The sequence below is a fragment of the Solea solea genome, chromosome 20 (genome assembly GCF_958295425.1).
Source record: "Solea solea chromosome 20, fSolSol10.1, whole genome shotgun sequence".
In the NCBI taxonomy this organism is placed as follows: Eukaryota; Metazoa; Chordata; class Actinopteri; order Pleuronectiformes; family Soleidae; genus Solea; species Solea solea.
Window position 1 is genome coordinate 11678386 of NC_081153.1, and position 18356 is coordinate 11696741.

General features: G+C 41.0%; 1 protein-coding gene across 4 annotated transcripts; it reads right to left on the reverse strand.

Moving 5' to 3' along the window:
* Positions 1-723: 723 nt before the first annotated feature.
* On the reverse strand, positions 724-17911 carry LOC131447573 (cyclic AMP-responsive element-binding protein 5-like). 4 transcript variants are annotated; one of them, XM_058619445.1, is made up of 13 exons: positions 17813-17863; positions 17446-17625; positions 17271-17344; positions 15082-15148; positions 14050-14143; positions 12294-12403; positions 10855-11096; positions 8218-8344; positions 7851-7922; positions 3721-4092; positions 2758-3030; positions 2569-2677; positions 724-1672 (listed from the first exon to the last, which is right to left on the reverse strand). In XM_058619445.1, exons 4-13 carry the CDS (start codon positions 15133-15135, stop codon positions 1545-1547), a joined length of 1581 nt encoding a protein of 526 aa, XP_058475428.1. In that variant the 5' UTR covers positions 15136-15148; positions 17271-17344; positions 17446-17625; positions 17813-17863; the 3' UTR covers positions 724-1544. The 4 variants fall into 4 exon arrangements, with proteins under 4 accessions (XP_058475428.1, XP_058475426.1, XP_058475427.1 ...); XM_058619443.1 differs by lacking the exon at positions 17271-17344; XM_058619444.1 differs by lacking the exons at positions 17271-17344; positions 17446-17625 and having other exon boundaries at positions 17813-17911.
* Positions 17912-18356: the final 445 nt, after the last annotated feature.

The window sequence follows — 18356 nt, forward strand, 5'->3', positions numbered from 1 at the left end:
CTTCATAGTCTTGTTCATTTGCAGTTCAGCCAGGCTGGTGAACCATTCTTCCTGTCTTTTATTTAAAAAGATGGAACATTTTATGAGAAATCCTGCATATGGTATCAAATAGCTTGGGGGAGAAAACCTAAAAACATGTGTGAGGGATACACTGAAAATAATAGCTGTAGCATGTTAGTCAGTGTGTGTGTGTGTGTGTGCATCCCTGCTTTTGTATACGTGTCAAGATGAGATCTGGCAATAATTATGCAGTCCCTTTTGTTTGAGAAAGACAGGGTGGAGTGCCTCCCACTCTCAAATCACACTACACACAATCACACATGCATGCTTATACAAACGTGTGCACACAGACAATGTTCACATAATCAGGGGCGGGTGGAAGCCAAACGTCTCATAATATCCTCGCTTATTTATGACTTGTATGGAAAAAATACAGTTTTGAGACACTTTCATTTACTCGTGATACATATACTGTATAAATGGCAAAATATCCACTTTCAGATGCTTCTACGTGTGTTAAAGGCTGACGCATAATAATATAGGCCAGTCAGGAAAGGATCTACTTTGTTGGCCACTACAGTTATCCTGGTCACCCACCAGCTCATAAAACCAGTCACTAGATGGCAGAGTAGACCACAATAGAATTACACTGATTATTTCACGCAGACAAAGCATCACTTCCTGGTGGATTGCATATAACGAAACAAAAGATTCACAAGAAAATACCAGAATAAGTGCTTTTTTTATTTTAGCATTACATTTACAGCGATTGTCGACATCTTTAAACATACAAAAAGTCTGAAATAAGTGTAAATTAAATTAAACGGTCAGGGCTTGAGACATGACAAGTGCAGCTTGGAGTTATTTTGCATTTTAAGGGCATGTTGTTAAATAAAAATAAAAAAAAAGGCTTCCCAAGAAAACAAAGGTGTTATTTTAAAAATCAATTGTCTTTGTGTGTTAGTAACACGTAGAAAAATACAGTTTTGACAAACTAACTCTGGCTTTAGAGAGAAGGCATAAGATGTGCGCTTTGAGCTGCTCACTGAAAGATATTAATTCATATAGATAATTCATATTACTTAATATATAGGCTTTTTTTTAATTAGTGCAAGACAACGTAGTAAAAGAAAAAGAAAACTGAAACACTGCTTAGTTTGATAGTGTGCATAGTCAGTGGGTGGCAGGCTAAGGTGAGTTTGCTGTGAACAGAAACGTACGACAGAAAACGACACTTTCTGAAAAGACACAGGACGAAACTGCCATGAACCATCACAGTTTTTCACAAAGCTTTAAGTCAAAGCACATTTTTGTACCAGTTACGGAAATGAAAGTGGGAGTACCTCCCATGTGTGGCTCTGGTATCTTCTCCAACCAGAAAAAAAAGACGAGAATAATACCTCAGTGTTCACGTGGATTCATAAATTCACCTCATCCAGTTCGATGTAAAATGTAAAGAGACGTGGTTCGGTGTTTCGGTGAGATTATTTCAGTCTGGTTGGATTCAGCCAGCCAATCCCACCCCACCCTCTACATGATGAGGGCTAATGTCCGGCGGGCTGGGGGTCATGGCTTGTGTCACCTGTGGCTGTCGAGGAGGTGGAGATGCTGTTGTGTTGGATGGCCTGCAGATGAGAGCCGGGGCCGACAGGAGTGGGACTTCCTCCTGCAGCTGGACACAGAGACAGCTGTCAAATCAAAGTCACTGATCCTGTGTGGACTGTCCGCTCTGTGCGCTCTGAGTTTGTATTTGCTTTTTCGCGTGAGCAACAAATGAATGAAAACAGTTGCAATTTAAGGAAAATAGCTCTTTTATTTTACAAGGGAATACTGAACATTCACATAAAAAAAGACACAAATAAAAATATATGAATATAACACATGCCAATATTGCAATAATCTTTGTTCGTCAGAGCTCGAATTTAAGGCTGCTTTCCGCTTAAGCTACAAAGTGCAAATTTTCTTTTCAAAATCTATTCTTTTTTTACGTCAGTCGCAGGCTCAGTTAACGTCGAGCGTCGTCTTTACCTGACTGGAGTGCAAGATGGGCCCGGTCTGCATTTTCCATACTGACTTAATACAAGGTGAAGCTGCCAGTGCAAGAACAGAGTTTTTCAAACACTATCCTGGCAGGTTGTACTCAATTCCCTTGTAAGTCGCTTTGGATAAAAGCGTCTGCTAAATGACATGTAATGTAATGTAATGACACTAAATCAGCATGAGAATGAAAGGTGAGTGCATTTGAACAATGGTTTTGAGTTTGGCTTCTTCCTGGTTCTCCTAGTTTTCAGCAGGAATTAAAGGGCATGGATTAATGCACTGATGGTGATAAAAGCTGAGTTTTGGCTCTTAAGTGCTGTTTGGTATCTGTTGTCTGTGTCTCTGTTTGTAGAAGGTTGGTTTGTTTGTTATATGAAGGCAACAAGTCACCATGGGGGGATTCGCTTTTGTGCACAAATACGGTATGTTGTATGTGAATTATACCATCAGGTTTGCATGGAGATGATTGGTTTCAGACGTCAGGTGATATTTCTAGCGAGGGGCTACAGGGTGTGGAGTTTTACTCACTGGGGTACCCCTGTGCCTCTCTCTGGCGGGCGGTGACGGGACAGTCCTTGTGGGTGAGCAGAATCTGCTTCAGCTGACCCACCTCCGACCTCAGTGACGTCACCTCATTCTGGGAACACAGAGTGATATTAAGCAACATTCAAGTGTGTTTGCATGTGTACACTCGTCTGTGCACGGAGCATGTCCCACCTGTAGCTGCAAGTTTGTGTGGGTCAGCTCCTCGGCTTTCTTCTCCAGCGACGACACCCACACTTTTCTCTTCTGTCGACAGCGAGTGGCCGCGGCCCGATTGCGCTCCAAAAACTTCTGCCTGCGCTCGTCGGGGTCCTGCTCCGCTGTCCTCCTGCGACGGCCGCTGCATCCTCCTTCCCGTGGCCCACCACCACTGCAGCTACCACCTTGCATTGCATGCTGGGAATGGGAAGGCTGTGAGGGCTGCATCTGCTGTGCGACTGGTGATAACTGTAAACAAACAAAACGAAAACATTTTAACTCTCATTGTGCTTAAATGCAGAAATATGGGGTCAGGTGTTACGTTCACTTACAGTCATATCTTTAGCTACACTTGTTTAACTAAGCATTTATGTAAATATGTAATCAGCCCATCACATGGAAGCATTGGAGTTCATTTAAGCATGGAGACATGGTCAAGATGACCTGCTGAAGTTCAAACTAAGCCTCAGAATGGGTGAGAAAGGTGATTTTTAACTGTAGTATTTCACTTTTTAATACAAACAAATGCCTGCTACATTAAAACCATTGTCAAATTAGTTCACACAACCTGGTGACATTCCCGTGCTGCACACACAAAGTGATCCAAGACAGACAGTGGCAACAGTAATATTCCATCCATCTTCTACCACTTTATCCTCCACGTGAGGGTCGCAGAGGACAACCCCAGCTGACATAGGTTCTAAGGTGGAGTACACCCCGGACAAGTCGCCAGTCCATCACAGGGCTACATGGAGAAAAACAACCATGCACTCTCACACTCAAATTTGCCTAATCCCAAATCTGCATGTTTTTGGACTGTGGGAGGAAACTGGAGAACCCGAAGAAACAATAAAGTAATAATAAATAAATGACAATAAATATCCTTTTCATCCTAAAGCAGTGGCCGGTGAGTGTATGACAAAATGTAAAGCACTATACCTGTGCTGGAACAGAAAGTGGGCGTGCAGGAGGTGATGCCTGGTGCAGGTGTGAAGGCGGTGATTGGTGAGCCTGAGCGTGCGGTACATTCCCTGACTGGTGAAGCCGGTGGCTGTGCGAGCTTCCCATGTGCTGTGGAGGAGGAGGAGGAGGAGGAGGAGGCGGCGGCGCGTGGCATCGCTGTTGGTAGGGAAGGGGCGGTGCTGGAAGCTGTGGATGATGAGGATGATGATGATGGTGTTGTAGTGGAGGCGCCTGGTGGCACTGTGACATCATGTCCATCATGTGACCCATGGATGTACCAGGGTTGATGCCGGCAACCATTCCGGGGTGGTGCTGTGGGAAATGATGGCCCAGCGTCTGCTTGGATCTCTGAGGGGAGATTATACGTTTACTTCTACGTTTATACAGAATGCATACACTGAACACCTGCAGCCACCAGGATAAACCACTATCCTTTTATTTAGGTCATACATGACAGAGAGACAGAGTGAGTTGTTTATAATGAAACTACTGACTGACATTTTCATGACTCATATTTTCATTTTACTCACAAACTCTTTTGAAATTACTGTGGCCTCCTGGAATGCTAAAATTAAATGATTTCCCCTTAATAGGAAATATGTCCCACACACACACACACACTGCTTCCACTGTAGTTAACTAATATTTTTATTCTGATTCTGAAATCCCCCACAGCTTGGATGGAGGATATGTTCTTATTTGGGGAAGGTGATATAGTTTAGGTGTGGATGAGCATTTTTTTTCTTGCTGATTGAGACGAGAGGCAAATCATTTGGGGCTTGTTAAATATATACTAATATAATATAATATTTGTTAGATAAGAAAATGGTTTTAAGTAGATTTGGTGATTGCCACAGAATAAATTATCTTTATTTTAAAAACATTAGACAATCTTAATCAATCAATACATAATCAAATAACTCACATCATTAAATATGCAATGTTAATACTGTCTGTTTCTGTCACTGTGTGTACAGTGCTTAACACATTTATTAGACCACCACCCACAGCTGCCCTAAATTAATGGTAATTATATTAAAATAATGTTTTTGTGTTTCTGTAATGGTTAATACACCAGGATTTAGAAGCTCTTAAAATATGCTTATTATTGTTATCCATGGAATCTTTTACAAAAAAAACCCAGAAAGGCATATGATTATTTCTTGATTAAAATGTCAAATTATAGTTATTTACTTGTATTCCTGAACAGAAAACATAGTTTTAGTGGTTGAATGTTTGATTCATTTCTGACTTCTGGTTCAAATATGGTACAAAAAGGGTGAATTCAGTTTGTTATTTGCCAAATAAATTGTACATACCATTAAAGAAAAAATCATGAGAAACGCTGTAAACTAAGCACAATATATGAATAGCTTGTGATTCTACAGAAACACTTTCCCTTTCTCTGGTGTGGAGTGGGCTGTGTTTGGCACCTGAAACCAGCCAAATTAGCAGCAGCAGATTAAAAGATCCCAATCTACACACTTCACAACACGATCCTTAACTGTAGATCCTCACTGAATAACTTTAATATCAGCTGACATTTATTCCATCCTCATCATCATCATCATCATCATCGTCCTCTTATCTACGACGCAGTCTGCGGAGGACAAGCGTATGTTCCAATAAATGCAGTCATCTGCAGCCTGATACCTTCACACTTTATCATTCCCTCGTATCATCTGACTAAACAGACTGTAAGATCTAAATTAAACCTCATCTCACCTTTCTCCTACGCTCAGCAGAGGAGAGGGAGAGGTCATGTTTGGAGCATGACATCACCCAACCCCCCCCCCAACGTCCGCCCGTTCGTCTCTGGCAAAACTGCTATCTGCCCCCTGTTACGCAATATTTCTTTAAGAGAAGGAGCTGACTTTCTCTCTCTCTCACAGCCATTCAGTGATTAAACCATTCAGTGATTTTAAAAAAAAAAGGAAAAAAGAAAAAAAGGGCACATTTAGCAACTGCCAAGGATGAGGTCATTGAGCTGTCTGTGCCAGCTTTACCAGCAGCCAGCCAGCCTCACACACACACACACACACGCTGAACAGGACGGGGCACCAGTATTTCTTCTCTGTTTACTACATAGAAACACCCTAACACTGTGGCTGTGATTACATCATGGATCGCCTTGGCCTGGATGACACATCACGCTGATATTTCTGTCTGGAGGGACGAGTGAATGAAGACATGAAAGTGTACGTGATGCGCTCATCCACTTGTAAAGTGTTTACTTTGTGACTTTGTGGCAGGCAGCGTGTGTTCGCGGTTACTGTCGTTACTGTATTTTTCTTTTTCTTCAACAGGAAAAAAATGTGTGTGTGAGTGTGTGTGTGTGAGATGAAGAGAGGTTAAGATTTGAACCTGCAACCTGAGAGGCTGTGAAACCCGAAACCACTTTTCATTTACCACTCGATATACACAAGCCCTGCACATGAAGTCATAACCTATGTGTGCACAAAGGTGTTACTTATTTTGTGAGGACCTAATCTGTTTACACAATCACACTATGGAGACAAAAAAGCTGTAGTGCAAATCATGTAAATCATTACACTCTCAGGTGGAGACATAGGGAATGGATGGAGTAATTCTTTATAGACAAGGAATGTTAGTCACCTTAATGTCCTCTGATGTCCAGGAGACAATTCTGTGTGAGTGTGTGTGTGGAATATAGAACTGTGTTTTCTGTCTTTCCTGATAAGAAAGGACCAAGTTGAAGGCACAATGTGAGTGTGTTTAATGTTATACAAGAACTAGAGCAAGTCTGTCAGTATTATACAATACTTTTATACAGTAACATGTCATATATCATTCAGATTTTGTTCCAGCAGTTCATAAGTCCTATAGCAACCACTGATTTTCTTAACTTCTACTTCTACTCCCCAACTACACTTTCTCAACACAAGTTTCAGAAGAGCTCGTAAAAGCTGCGCACTATTTTTTTTCTCTCTCGGGTTGTACGCTGCTTTTTTAGAGTGACAGGTTTTTTTTTCCCCCACTGTGCAGTCATTTCCCAAGGGATTTCATATAAAAAAGGCAGAGGCAGTTAAGAACAAGGTGGACTGTGTATTAAGTTAAATTAGCACAACACCACGTATCTGCACCTAAACTAAAAGGCTCCGATCTTATCTAATCCACTTCTCTCTAAAACGTTCATCTGTCCTACAAATATATTTCAGTGTATCCACATAATGTAGAAACGCTTACATTTAGAGCTACAAATCAGCAGCTATTTCTCTGTGTGTTTGTTTTCTTCATAATGTTTGCACATTTGAGAGAATATGTTCATTTGCTTTCAGGCAGAGAGATAGATGAAAATACAGTTGCCAACTTCCTGAAGCGAAAATAAGGAACAGGAGGGGTTCAAATAAAGGAAAAAAGTGTGTTCTGTTTCTCTTCAATACGGAACACATCTTTTATCTTTCAAATATGGAACAAATCTATATTTTATGGAATGGTTTGCAAGCCGAGTAGCTCCAGCTAGTATGGATCTGTTCACTGGTTGTGTTTGACTGGAATCTGTGTTTATCTGTACAAAAACCAAACTGTTAATAACAGTAACTAGCCATTTTAAGAAGGCTTATGTACCAGCCTTTGCCTTGGTCCCATCTACAATGGCAAATTCTCCAGATATAAACGGAAATGTAACAGAAATAATTAATACAAAACAGTGACATTTAGAGGTGGCATGTATGTATGTTTTGTTACAGAGTGACAGAGCTACATTGTTTCCTGTTTACATATTTATCCATCTATGACGGCCACATATGTTGTGCCACATAAAAAATAATGTTCCTTTAATAGTGCCTCAACCAGCTACTATCAAAACTCATCAACTACCCGTGGTTCTCAAACTGTGCTACGTGTAACACATTTTGACTGGAGAAAATAACACAAATAACAAAAAAATATATTTGAAAAGTCTGTAGCTTATCGACTTTGCTCAACCTATTGACACCACTGCATTTTAACATTGGTGGTAATGGAGTTACTTTGAGAGCTCAATATTGTCTCAGATGGTACTTGGTATAAACGTTTGAGAACCACTGTAATAAACTAACCAGGGGGAAAGAAAGAGGGAGAAAATATCAGTGGTGGTCAGTTACCTGAGGTGAGGAACAGGAGGGGTTGTGTCCAGGACCTGGTAAACCCATCAGACAAGACATCTGCTTCTCTATCTGAACAAAAAAAAAAGAAGGATATTAGGACAAAAATAACCTTTCAACCGTGACAAGAAAGAGAATCAGTACCAACAGAACCACAAGGATACAGTTCCTTCTCAAGGCCACATCCTCTGACACCTTTGATTAATTCATCCTCAAGAGCAAAGTGACTTATTCTGTCAGCCATGAATTTTTCTTTTCTTCACTTTGGCTGCTAAACCTGCGTCTATAAATCATCATGCATGCGTGAGACTCCGTGTGACTGCATGTGTTTGTGTGAGGGACCTGTAGTTGTCCTCTTAGTACTTACAGTCATGTGCTGAGCAGATGCTCCTTGCATGGCGGGATCTGGCAGGGTGCCGGGTAAGGAGGCTGGCAGCGGCTGTCTGTGTCTGTTCCGCATGTGGAGGAGGGAGGACAGAGGCCCAGGAACTGGACTGTGGTCAGTCACACACACACACACAGGCAGAGGGACAGACAGAGGGACCAGACGTTTCACAGGTTTAGAAACAGGTGCAAATTAAAACATTTACAGACAGATCTTGACAGCAGATGAGAATGAGATAGACTAATATGTAATATAGTAATGAGGAATGGATGAGAGCCAGTGAATTAGGGTTAGGGATTAGGTTCCAATATCTACTGGAGCCAATCTCTTATTTTAAGGGTTCAGTGAGTCAAACCTCTTCTAAAAAACTGTAGAGATATTATATTTAACAGACATGTTGAAAATAAATCGGAGGCAGTCAAAAGGGTGATTGAATCATCACTGCAAATACAGAATTAACTTCCATATAGGCTGATTTACACTTAGTCATTTTGATTATGGTGCTTCACATTTCAATTTTACAAAATTTGGTGAATTAGCAAGTTAAAGGTTTTCATGTTGTGTTTTATTGTAAAAACATAATCATACCCGGGTAAATTTAAAACTTTATGTACATTATCACAGGCAAATGTTCAAAAATGTGGACACAATTAAAGCGGAAACTACGTAACAAAAACCACAGGAAGAAAAAAGGTGCAATAATCTGGATGACCCACATCTGGTCAATCGGGCTAAAAATAGAGAGGAAACTCTTGAGCACGAGTAAAAAAGGCGCAAAACCGAGGTCTGAGGTGAAACTGTGACAATGGAAAATATGACAAGATGAAAAGATTGAAAAAAGAAGGAAAAAAAGAAGTGGCAGCTTGGGAGGGAGGAAAGAATCTAAAGGATCACAACGGGGAATGTTGAGACCCCGGGTGCCATGTGCTGATCTAACTGCTTTGGCTCTCAGCCAGTGAGACAGCGTGGGCCTCCGTGGCCACGCTGAGGTCATCGGCGCTGATGTCATCACCGAATCTGGGGTGTGCGGCCCGTCTTAACGTACAACAAAATACAGACAAACCAAAACAACATTTCCTAATGTAACCACAACAGCTCTACCGGGACAACAGCCAGATTCTCAGAGAGTAAGTTGCCATGGAAACCACCGATAAACACTAGGGGGGAAACTGTCAGACACTCGGTCCATAGTTCACTTAGTAAAGATTTTGCTGGTTTCACTGATTGACATTCTGTCTGGATTCAGATGGTACTGATTTAGTGAAGCCCTCTCTTTTATAGCTGTTCCTGGACAGATGTTTGGACCTTATTATGTCACTAACTTACTTCTGGTAACTTGACTCATTTAATCAACAGCAGAGGTGTGACAGAGGCTTGTGTTTTATGCAGTATTGGTGAGTTAGAGTCTTAGAATAGTGCAAAATTCCTTCTTTATCAACAAATAACAGGAATAATCATTTAAATATCAGGCTTTCTGGTGTTATTTAAATTTCTGACAATGTAATCATCTGCCTGCAGACCTTTGTTACATGTAGTTCCCTCCTTTTCCTGACAGAATTGCATTTATTTATTCACTTGTTCACCCAACGCACAACACAGACACTACAAAATGCACACTGAGGCATTTAAATGTGACAATTCAAATTTAAGTTAAAATGGCAGTGAGAACAGACACACTGATATTTCATATTAAATCAATTAATAATTGAAGTCTTGGGCTTTGAGGAAACATAATCTAAAATAATGTCAAATCCCGTCACAGAAATTGACAGTCTTTCTGCAAATCTTCACAAATCTAGAAAAAAAGAATCTATAATAAATAATTGCAAATTGAGTCTATATGATATGAGTCTGTGGTTTAAAAAAAATTGTATTTTCAATTACAACGTTCCTATTTTCCTATAACTATGTCCTTATAGTAGTTATTTTTATAGCTTGAAGACATATTCAATTGTATACAAATGGTATTGCAATCATTTATGACTGCATTACGTTATTAACTGTTGATAAAAAGTGCTGGTTTGACTATTAACACTAAACCCACAGTGTTTATAATCCTGTATCAAAATGGCTGAGTGTCTACTCCCTCTAACAAACCTTAGCTGTCAGGGAGAGTGGAAGCAGCTGCTGGGAGCTTGTCAGATGAAAGACAGGAACTCCTCTAATCTGTCTCTTGAACTGGGTGATAACCAGGGAGCCATGGAAACTGGCCAGACACTCAGAGACTGAGTCTCAAATATACATAATAGTGGTGGCTGTTTGTATCAGTGGGTTTAAGTAGGTGTTTCACCATCAGCAGTCCACCATCTCTTGTGCTATTACTTTGTTCTCTCAATAAATTGATGCTTCTTGGTTCTTTTTTGTCCTGCTCTTTCCCTCAGTTCATTAGGGCAATGATAAATTATGCGGAGGGGGTAAATGCCAGTCTGTGCCAGACAGAATGAGTTATAATACGTCCACAACGGGACGGGCCAGACGGGGTGAAGGAGAGGACGACAGGAGAGAGAGAAGGAAACATTTAAAGGAAATATGTGATGTATGAATGAGAAGACGATCAGAGATTTGTGTGTCTGGATGTCTGCAAAGGTATGCATGCAAACACCCATGTTTGTTACTCACCCTGAGTGTGTAAGCGTGGAAGGAGCCTGGGTGATGACTGTTCCAGACTGGGAGGAGCAGGGCAGCGTTTGCTGGCCAGCCAGGCTGCAGCTGGGGCCCAGCGTGGGGCCGTGACACTGGGGGCGCTGCAGGACATGGGTTTGGGGATGGTGCAGCGGTGGCTGGGGATGTGGGTGCTGGTGGTGAAGCTGGGGTTTGAGCTGGTGCTGGTTCATACAGGACGGCCCATTATGGGTAAGCGTCTGTGGGGAGAAGCCGGAGCGACACACAGCTGGAACCATTTTGGAACTCAGAGGGTAATGTCTACATTCAGCCTGTGTGTGTGCGCACACACGTGCATGCTTACAATTTCTTAGGTGTGTGTGTCATCTTGTGAGTGTGTGTTGCATTTACAGAGCCGAATGTGATGGCTTGGCATGTATTTCTTTGCAGGGGGTCAGGTAGAGTATCTGCCTTTGCCCAAAAAGATCTGACTACTTTCATTTCCCTCACATTCAAGCGTTTAAACTTGACAGGCCTCAGAAGCAAACGAGTTGTAGTGAAGGACAGGTCCACCTTGATTTTAGCTCTCCAGTCCATTTAGGTTAAAGCAGTATTTCTCAGTCCTGGTCCCCGGGACCCACTGCCCTGCATGTTTTAGACGTTTCCCTTCTCCAACACACCTGATTCAAATGAATGGATTGTTAGCAGGCTTTTGCAGAGCTTGTTGATGAGCTGACCATTTCAATCAGGTGTGTTGGAGCAGAGAAACATCTAAAACATGCAGGGCATTGAGGATTGAGAAACAAAAAAAGTGATCCTCTGATTTGCTGGATGAGGCCAACCAGAAAGTAAGAATATGTTATTTTAGGGTAGTTTTCTTTCCTTTCATTTTTATAGTATCCTGATATCCTGATGTCTGTGTGTGGTCTGCCTCAGTCTCTTCACGCCCTTCTTCCTTCTCATCTGACCCACATTAGTCTCCTTCCTGCTCTTATGTCCTCTCCTCAGCCAATCAGCTTTGAGTTGTTTCCCCTCTTTTTAATCACTCATTCTCCTCACCTATCCCTCATTGCTTGTATTTAAGTTCAGTCTTCAGTTTGTTCTGTGTTCAATTTTTGACTTTTGAGTCTTTGAGTTCTCATTTTCATTTAATAAATCTACAAATTCTACTGCATTTGGGACCAAACCTGCTCCCAAGCTTGATAGAAGCCTGACAAGTGAAAACAGACTAAAGCATTGCACATAGGTGTTGACACCAGTGTGACTGACAGCTGGTATAGTCCAATATATTTGTGGTTTCAAACCGAACCAAATCTTGAAGCTTTAAAATGGGAGCTCAAACCTTATTGGTATCTCAGAAGCAAACACCTAGTGGTGGTGAGGGAGATGTCCATCTTAATTCTTACTTTTCAGTCCGTTTAATATAAAACACAGTACAAGACTGGCAAAATATTTACCTGTTTGCTCTTCTCCTCTTCTTGAGCTTGTAGAAACTCCTCCTCTATCTCCTTGAACAGACCGACCTCTTCACAGTTCTGCAGAAATCGCGTCGGTGTCGGCGTCTGGTCTGGAAACAAACACACACACACACACAGACAAAAAGGAGAGATGGGGGTTTAAGTAACAGTCAGAAGACATGCACATGTCACTGCTGTAATTTTCTCCTTCATTTGCTTCATTTGCTTCCTAAAATGTCACCCGGGTTGCATTTTGCAACAGAAGAAACAAGTCTCCTCGCTGTCTCCCTGCCTGTGATAACATCAGTCTGTTTCTGTGAGCAGTCTCAACATGCAGGGGGTCAAAGATCAGCTGGGCTCTTTGTTTTGACATGAAATTTCCTGCAAGAGGTGTGACCGGCTGCAGGACCGAGGAAGACGCAGAGGACGAGTCTGCAAGGGTTAGATGTCATGCTAATGTTTATGTCCAGACAGACAGACAGACAGACAGCTGTTTCTATGGTTATGGACAGTGTTCTGTAAAATGCATCATAGTGGTGCAGAAGCGCAGGACAAATAGAAAAGTAGTAAAGATACATATCAACCACTTACCGTGCATCATTTATTATTATTGTAGATGCCTTTACAACCTTAAAACTGACAGACATCGTATCTTAAAATGTCTCAAGTGACTTATTCTTCATGATTTGAATCACAACAAATCCTTACTTTATGTGTCTCAATCAGAAAATACACCAATTGCTTTTAGATGATAATGAGACAATTTATATTGTACTACTCTCCTTTTTCCTTTTATTTAAAAAAAAAAAGGATTTTATTTACTTGACAAATCAAGCAAGAAAGGTGAGCAATCTACAGTATTTAAATGTACAGTTTGAATGTGACAATAAAGAAAGAAAGAAAAACGTGAGTTTATTAATCATCAAAAATTGTTTCAGTAATTTTTTGAGCAAGCATGTCAAACATTTTCTGCTTTTCTTCTTTTATTAATGACAGTAAAATGTAAAATACATTGATTTCATACTACTTTGACTTTTGGTTAATAGATGTTAAATACCAGGGCAGTACTGATCAGTAATGTTGATAATAATATAGTATAGAAATAATACATTCTGCTGTAGACTTTTAGCATACTTTATACAATCAGTACTGGGGCACTGATTGTCCATCTAAAATGGATGAATCTGACAGTAATTAGTCAAATGTTATTATAATCATCAAACAAAATAGATGCTATCATTCCCGTAATCCTCCCCGGGGATTTTCTCCTGCTTCCCCCACTTTTGCGTGATGTCAATAATGATTTATTTAAATTGGTTAGTTCTTGAGTGTGCCCCCCCGTTGTTTTAGAATCAAAGTGGGTCTCCACTGATACCGCTATCATAACGTATGGTCTAATCTGACTGAGTACTGTACATGTTGCAACATGGGCAGCTCTGTTTCACAGCGCGGACTCTCTGAGGGAAGGAAGCTTGAATTGAGTTTATCTGATTTCATACTGTATAATATAACCCCATAATTTTTCCCAGCAGGCACTGATCCTGAAAATAGGTCACCACACTCACACACACATCCAGACAAAGGCCCAACTAAGTGACACATTGCACGTCCGAGCAGAGGGAAAACAAAAGACGAGGATTATTTGTGGTTATGGGGAGAGGGGGGGGGGACAAGCTGCTAATTAAGAGCCACATTGTCCCCAGTGGGTTGGGGACACGGGCACAAACAAAAGTTTGGCGTTGCACGTTTGTCTCACCTGTAAAAGCCGTGTCTGCTTTGATGGAGGAGAACTTGAGTGTCATCTCATGCTTGTGTCTGTGGATGAGCAGATGCTCCTCTAACTGGAAGCGCTGCAGCACACCGACAGAGAGAGAAGGACATGAAGAGATGCGTGCAGCTGTACAACATGACACATGGGAGTGGATGATCAGTTAAATCAGCTCTTTGCTGACTCATCTTTTTTTTTTTAATCCATTGTATTAATCCATCTTGTTTTTATTTCTACTCTATTATCTTAATCACATACGTATATACGCAATTTATGCACAAAAAAATTTGTCAAAATTTATTTGACAAAAGGTAAAGGTTGTACAAAATTTATACATTAATAAAAATGTGCATTATTATGAGACTGGAAAGGCATTTGTTCCCTTTTGTTTTTATAGACAAATAGAAACATCTGAAAATAAGCATTTCAAACAATCTTCACAACATTGAAATGCATGTTTTCATTATTCTGTTGATGATAATCAGGCATTGGGTTTGCAAAAATTTAATTTGCAGCTGAGGTTTTAACAAAATGCACCACTCAAAGAAAATCCTGTGATTTTGAATGGGTTGGTGATTTTAGTTTGGTTGGTAAAAATATTTGACTTATTTTCCATGCCAGGTAATAAAAATGTAATCATCATCCACCCAAAAGAAGTCTGCACAAATGAAGAGCTTTTTTTTTTCTTTTTTACTGCAAAGCACATTCCTTATGTCCTCATAAATAATCAAATACAACACAAAATGAACCCCATTCTTCATTTCTGAGAATCTGCATGTCTCCAGTTCCTAAATGTAACTATGCACGTACAGTATAAAGATCTTTGTCTTTTGCTCTTATCATTATGTCGTATATGGTTCTAGTAGTATCAGAACTTTGGGTAAGGCTTAGAGAGAGAGAGAGAGAGAGAGAGAGGGAGAGAGAGAGAGAGAGAGAGAGAGAGAAGATTTTGGGGCCTTTACAGTAACACACTTACACACACTTATGGTACACATCTAACTTATATTGAATAGAACTTACCTGAGAGCAGCCCGGAGCGCCGCACACATAAGGCCTGTCCTGTTTGTCATTCATGTCATCCACAAACCTACAAAACAAAAGACCAATAACCAGTTAAAGTGCAGCAGCAAGAGTGTCACCCTGACTCAGATGGAGGTGAGTGTAGGCCTGTAGTTCTCAACTCTAGTTTATTATTTATCCTCCTATTATCCTGTAGTGGATTCACTAAAGGATGTTACAGATGATGAATGTTTCATCCTTTGGGAGTAGTGGGAGTGTAACAGTAGCAGTAAACTCACTTTTATTACGACAAATACAATAGTATACACTAAGTCCATGTGCTTGCTTTCTTTATCTCTTTATTATTCAACATGTGAGCATCACAGAGCATCGAGGTCTTACAGCATTAACCTTAACTTTCCATGGCCAAACTGTCTCGCTTTACTAGCACAATGTTGCTGTCGGCTTCTTCTGTCTTGACATAAAACAAATCACTTCCTGTGTGCAGACATATATACACTTTACCTGGCAAAGTGTATAAAATTGTTTAAGTCGACCATTAGGCTTCCATCATGACCATATAATGAGTTAATATTTGTCACGCATAACATAAAAATCCAGTCACAACAGGATAAACATATCAACACAAAAAGGTAGAAAACAATACAAGCTCACTAACTCAGGTTTGACCCAAACAGCGCCCCAGCATAGGCAGTAAATCAGCGATGGGGGTAATTATGACTGATTTGTTTTTGCTGCTGACCCTTTATTTTCCACGGAAAGTAAAGGACCTCAGGCATTACTCTAACCTGGAGACAAGATCCACACTCTTCTAGAAATGACTCCCGAGGTCATTGGGTTAACACTCTGCAACTTTTCATCCTCTCTGCTCCAGCAAGGAGGACAAGGAGGAGGAGGAGGAGGAGGAAGTGTGTTTTTGTCTTTTTGGTTGGAGATGATGGTTTTGAGATATGTGCTGGAGACACAGTGACAGGTACAAAACACATGCTTTGAAACTTTTTGGTTTGGGTGAGTGGAGAGTGGGTCCTGATGTTATGGGAAAGAGTGAGAGCTAAAGAAAAAAGTGTGGAAAGACGGGCCAAAATCACATGTTTCCATAAGAAATGGAAAGTGTATGTTTGTGTGTGTATTTGTAACCTACTTAGGACATTCTCTGGCATAAACACTGACCTTGTCATGGAGATCAAACCATGGTCCCTAATGTGGCAGAACCAAATTTCTGAGAAACTGTTTTAAAGCTAAGATTGGGTTAAGGTTAGGGATATGAATTAAGTGGTTACAGTTAAAGTTAAGGATAAGGTTTTGCTCTGGCTGTCCAAATCAATGGAAGAATAGCTGCGCAAACCTGTGTGTGTGTGTGAGAGAGAGAGAGAGAGAGAGAGAGAGAGAGAGAGAGAGAGAGAGAGAGAGAGGGAGGAGATGGAGGGAGACAGGGAAGGAGAAAGAAGGGAGGATGACACAATGAATGGGAGAGAGAGAAGGAATGAGGGTGGGAGGTGTCAGAGGGAGGGCAGCGCTCAAGGCCTACTCCTGACAGGTTTGAACCTGCCTCAGCCCCCATTTTCCAACCCCAGGCAAGGTGACTTCATAAGTGCGTGAGTATGTGTGTGCGTGTGTGTGATCATGATTTTGTGTGTGTGTGTGTGTTACACAGCAGAATGTGTTCACAACACCACATTTATAGATAAAGGTGGATGTTTAGGTAAGTCACAATATCAGTTCAACAAACACACAAACAAACAAATAAAAATACATTTAAATGCTTTTGCGTATGTTTTTCTTTTAAATAAAACTACAATACAGAGTGTTTATAGTTTCCTGCAATAATACAATTGAATTGAAAAACTTCATTTGCCAATTGGGGGAATTCAATGGCTCAGCAGTTATGGAGTTATACAAAAACAGCTAAGAAAAAACAAAACACTATGTAAAAAACAAGTAATTAACAATTTAAGTACTTGTTAATATGCAACAATACCAATATTTCACAAATAAACAAAGACAATTGGAGGAAGTTGACAGCATCCTCATAGTAAGTTGTCATTTTGGCAGCTTTTGAAGAAGAAGAGCAGACTCAGCACATTTCCAGCAAAACCCTCCTGTCACCTCAAAGCACAATGACGTCATCTACAATGCATAAATCCAACATCAGACCGGACAATATGCCAAATTAAGACGGATTAACTCACAATGAAAACTTTTCTCTGTGTGTTTCCCGCCTCTTTCTCCCTATATGCACTCATATAACCACCACAGCAACGACCTAAAGAATGACACACACTTAAAATCTCCCTTTGAATCACGTTTAATATCAAAAGCATTTAATTTAAATTGTAAATAAATAAATCAGACAACGTCACTTACTATGTGTCAAAAAGTCCTCGGGTCAACAAGTTGGTTCGGCTCACATTATTCTCCACATTACCCTCCACAACACGAGCCGGTGTCCCGCTGACAAACGAGCCGCGGAAGCCACAGCTGTGAGCGGACTCGCTGCTGTCACACCCCCCAAACACACAACACGACGTCCGCCTGATGAGGACACTTCACCGGGACAGCGAGACAACCAAAAATATACCGGACAAAAACAAACAAACACACAACTTGTCCCGTTAACTTCCGTTAGAAAAATAAAAATTAGATATTAGGTGTGAAATGTGGTTTGGTGTCTGTTGCTTGAGTGTAAAGTTTTGTGAATGAAGTGTAGAAGATTTTTTAAAGGTTTACCTACCAGCAGAGCGGGACAAGCGGCGCTCCACAGAGGAACCACGTTGGACTGGAGCGAGATTACAATACGTTCTATTTACAGAAGCATTACATCACCCTCCCGGTGACGTCACGTGGGATTCCTGAACTTCTAAATCATTGCGGTCCCGTACGGAGAGAGGGATTGAGGGGGGCGGGGTTAGGACACCGGTCGGTAGGGGGACGGGACTGGACGGCAGACACGAACCGACAAGTGAAGCCAACTCTCTCTCTCTCTCAAACTCCCTCACACACGCACCATGCAGCGACAACGTGACGGGACACGGGGCAGTCAGACCGGGTGGGCGGATGAGTCCCCCCCCCCCTCCCCGACCGAACGGGACGTCCCGGCGTCTGTATCGAGTTTATGCGTCAAAATAATCAACAGCTGCCAGGTTTTTTTTCCTCACAACTTTCCTGGTGGTTATGATGTCATTATATCTACTGTATTTGATCAAAATATACATTCTTGTTATAAAATACAAGACTTTTGCCGACGACAAAAGGACATATGTAATTCAGTTTAATTA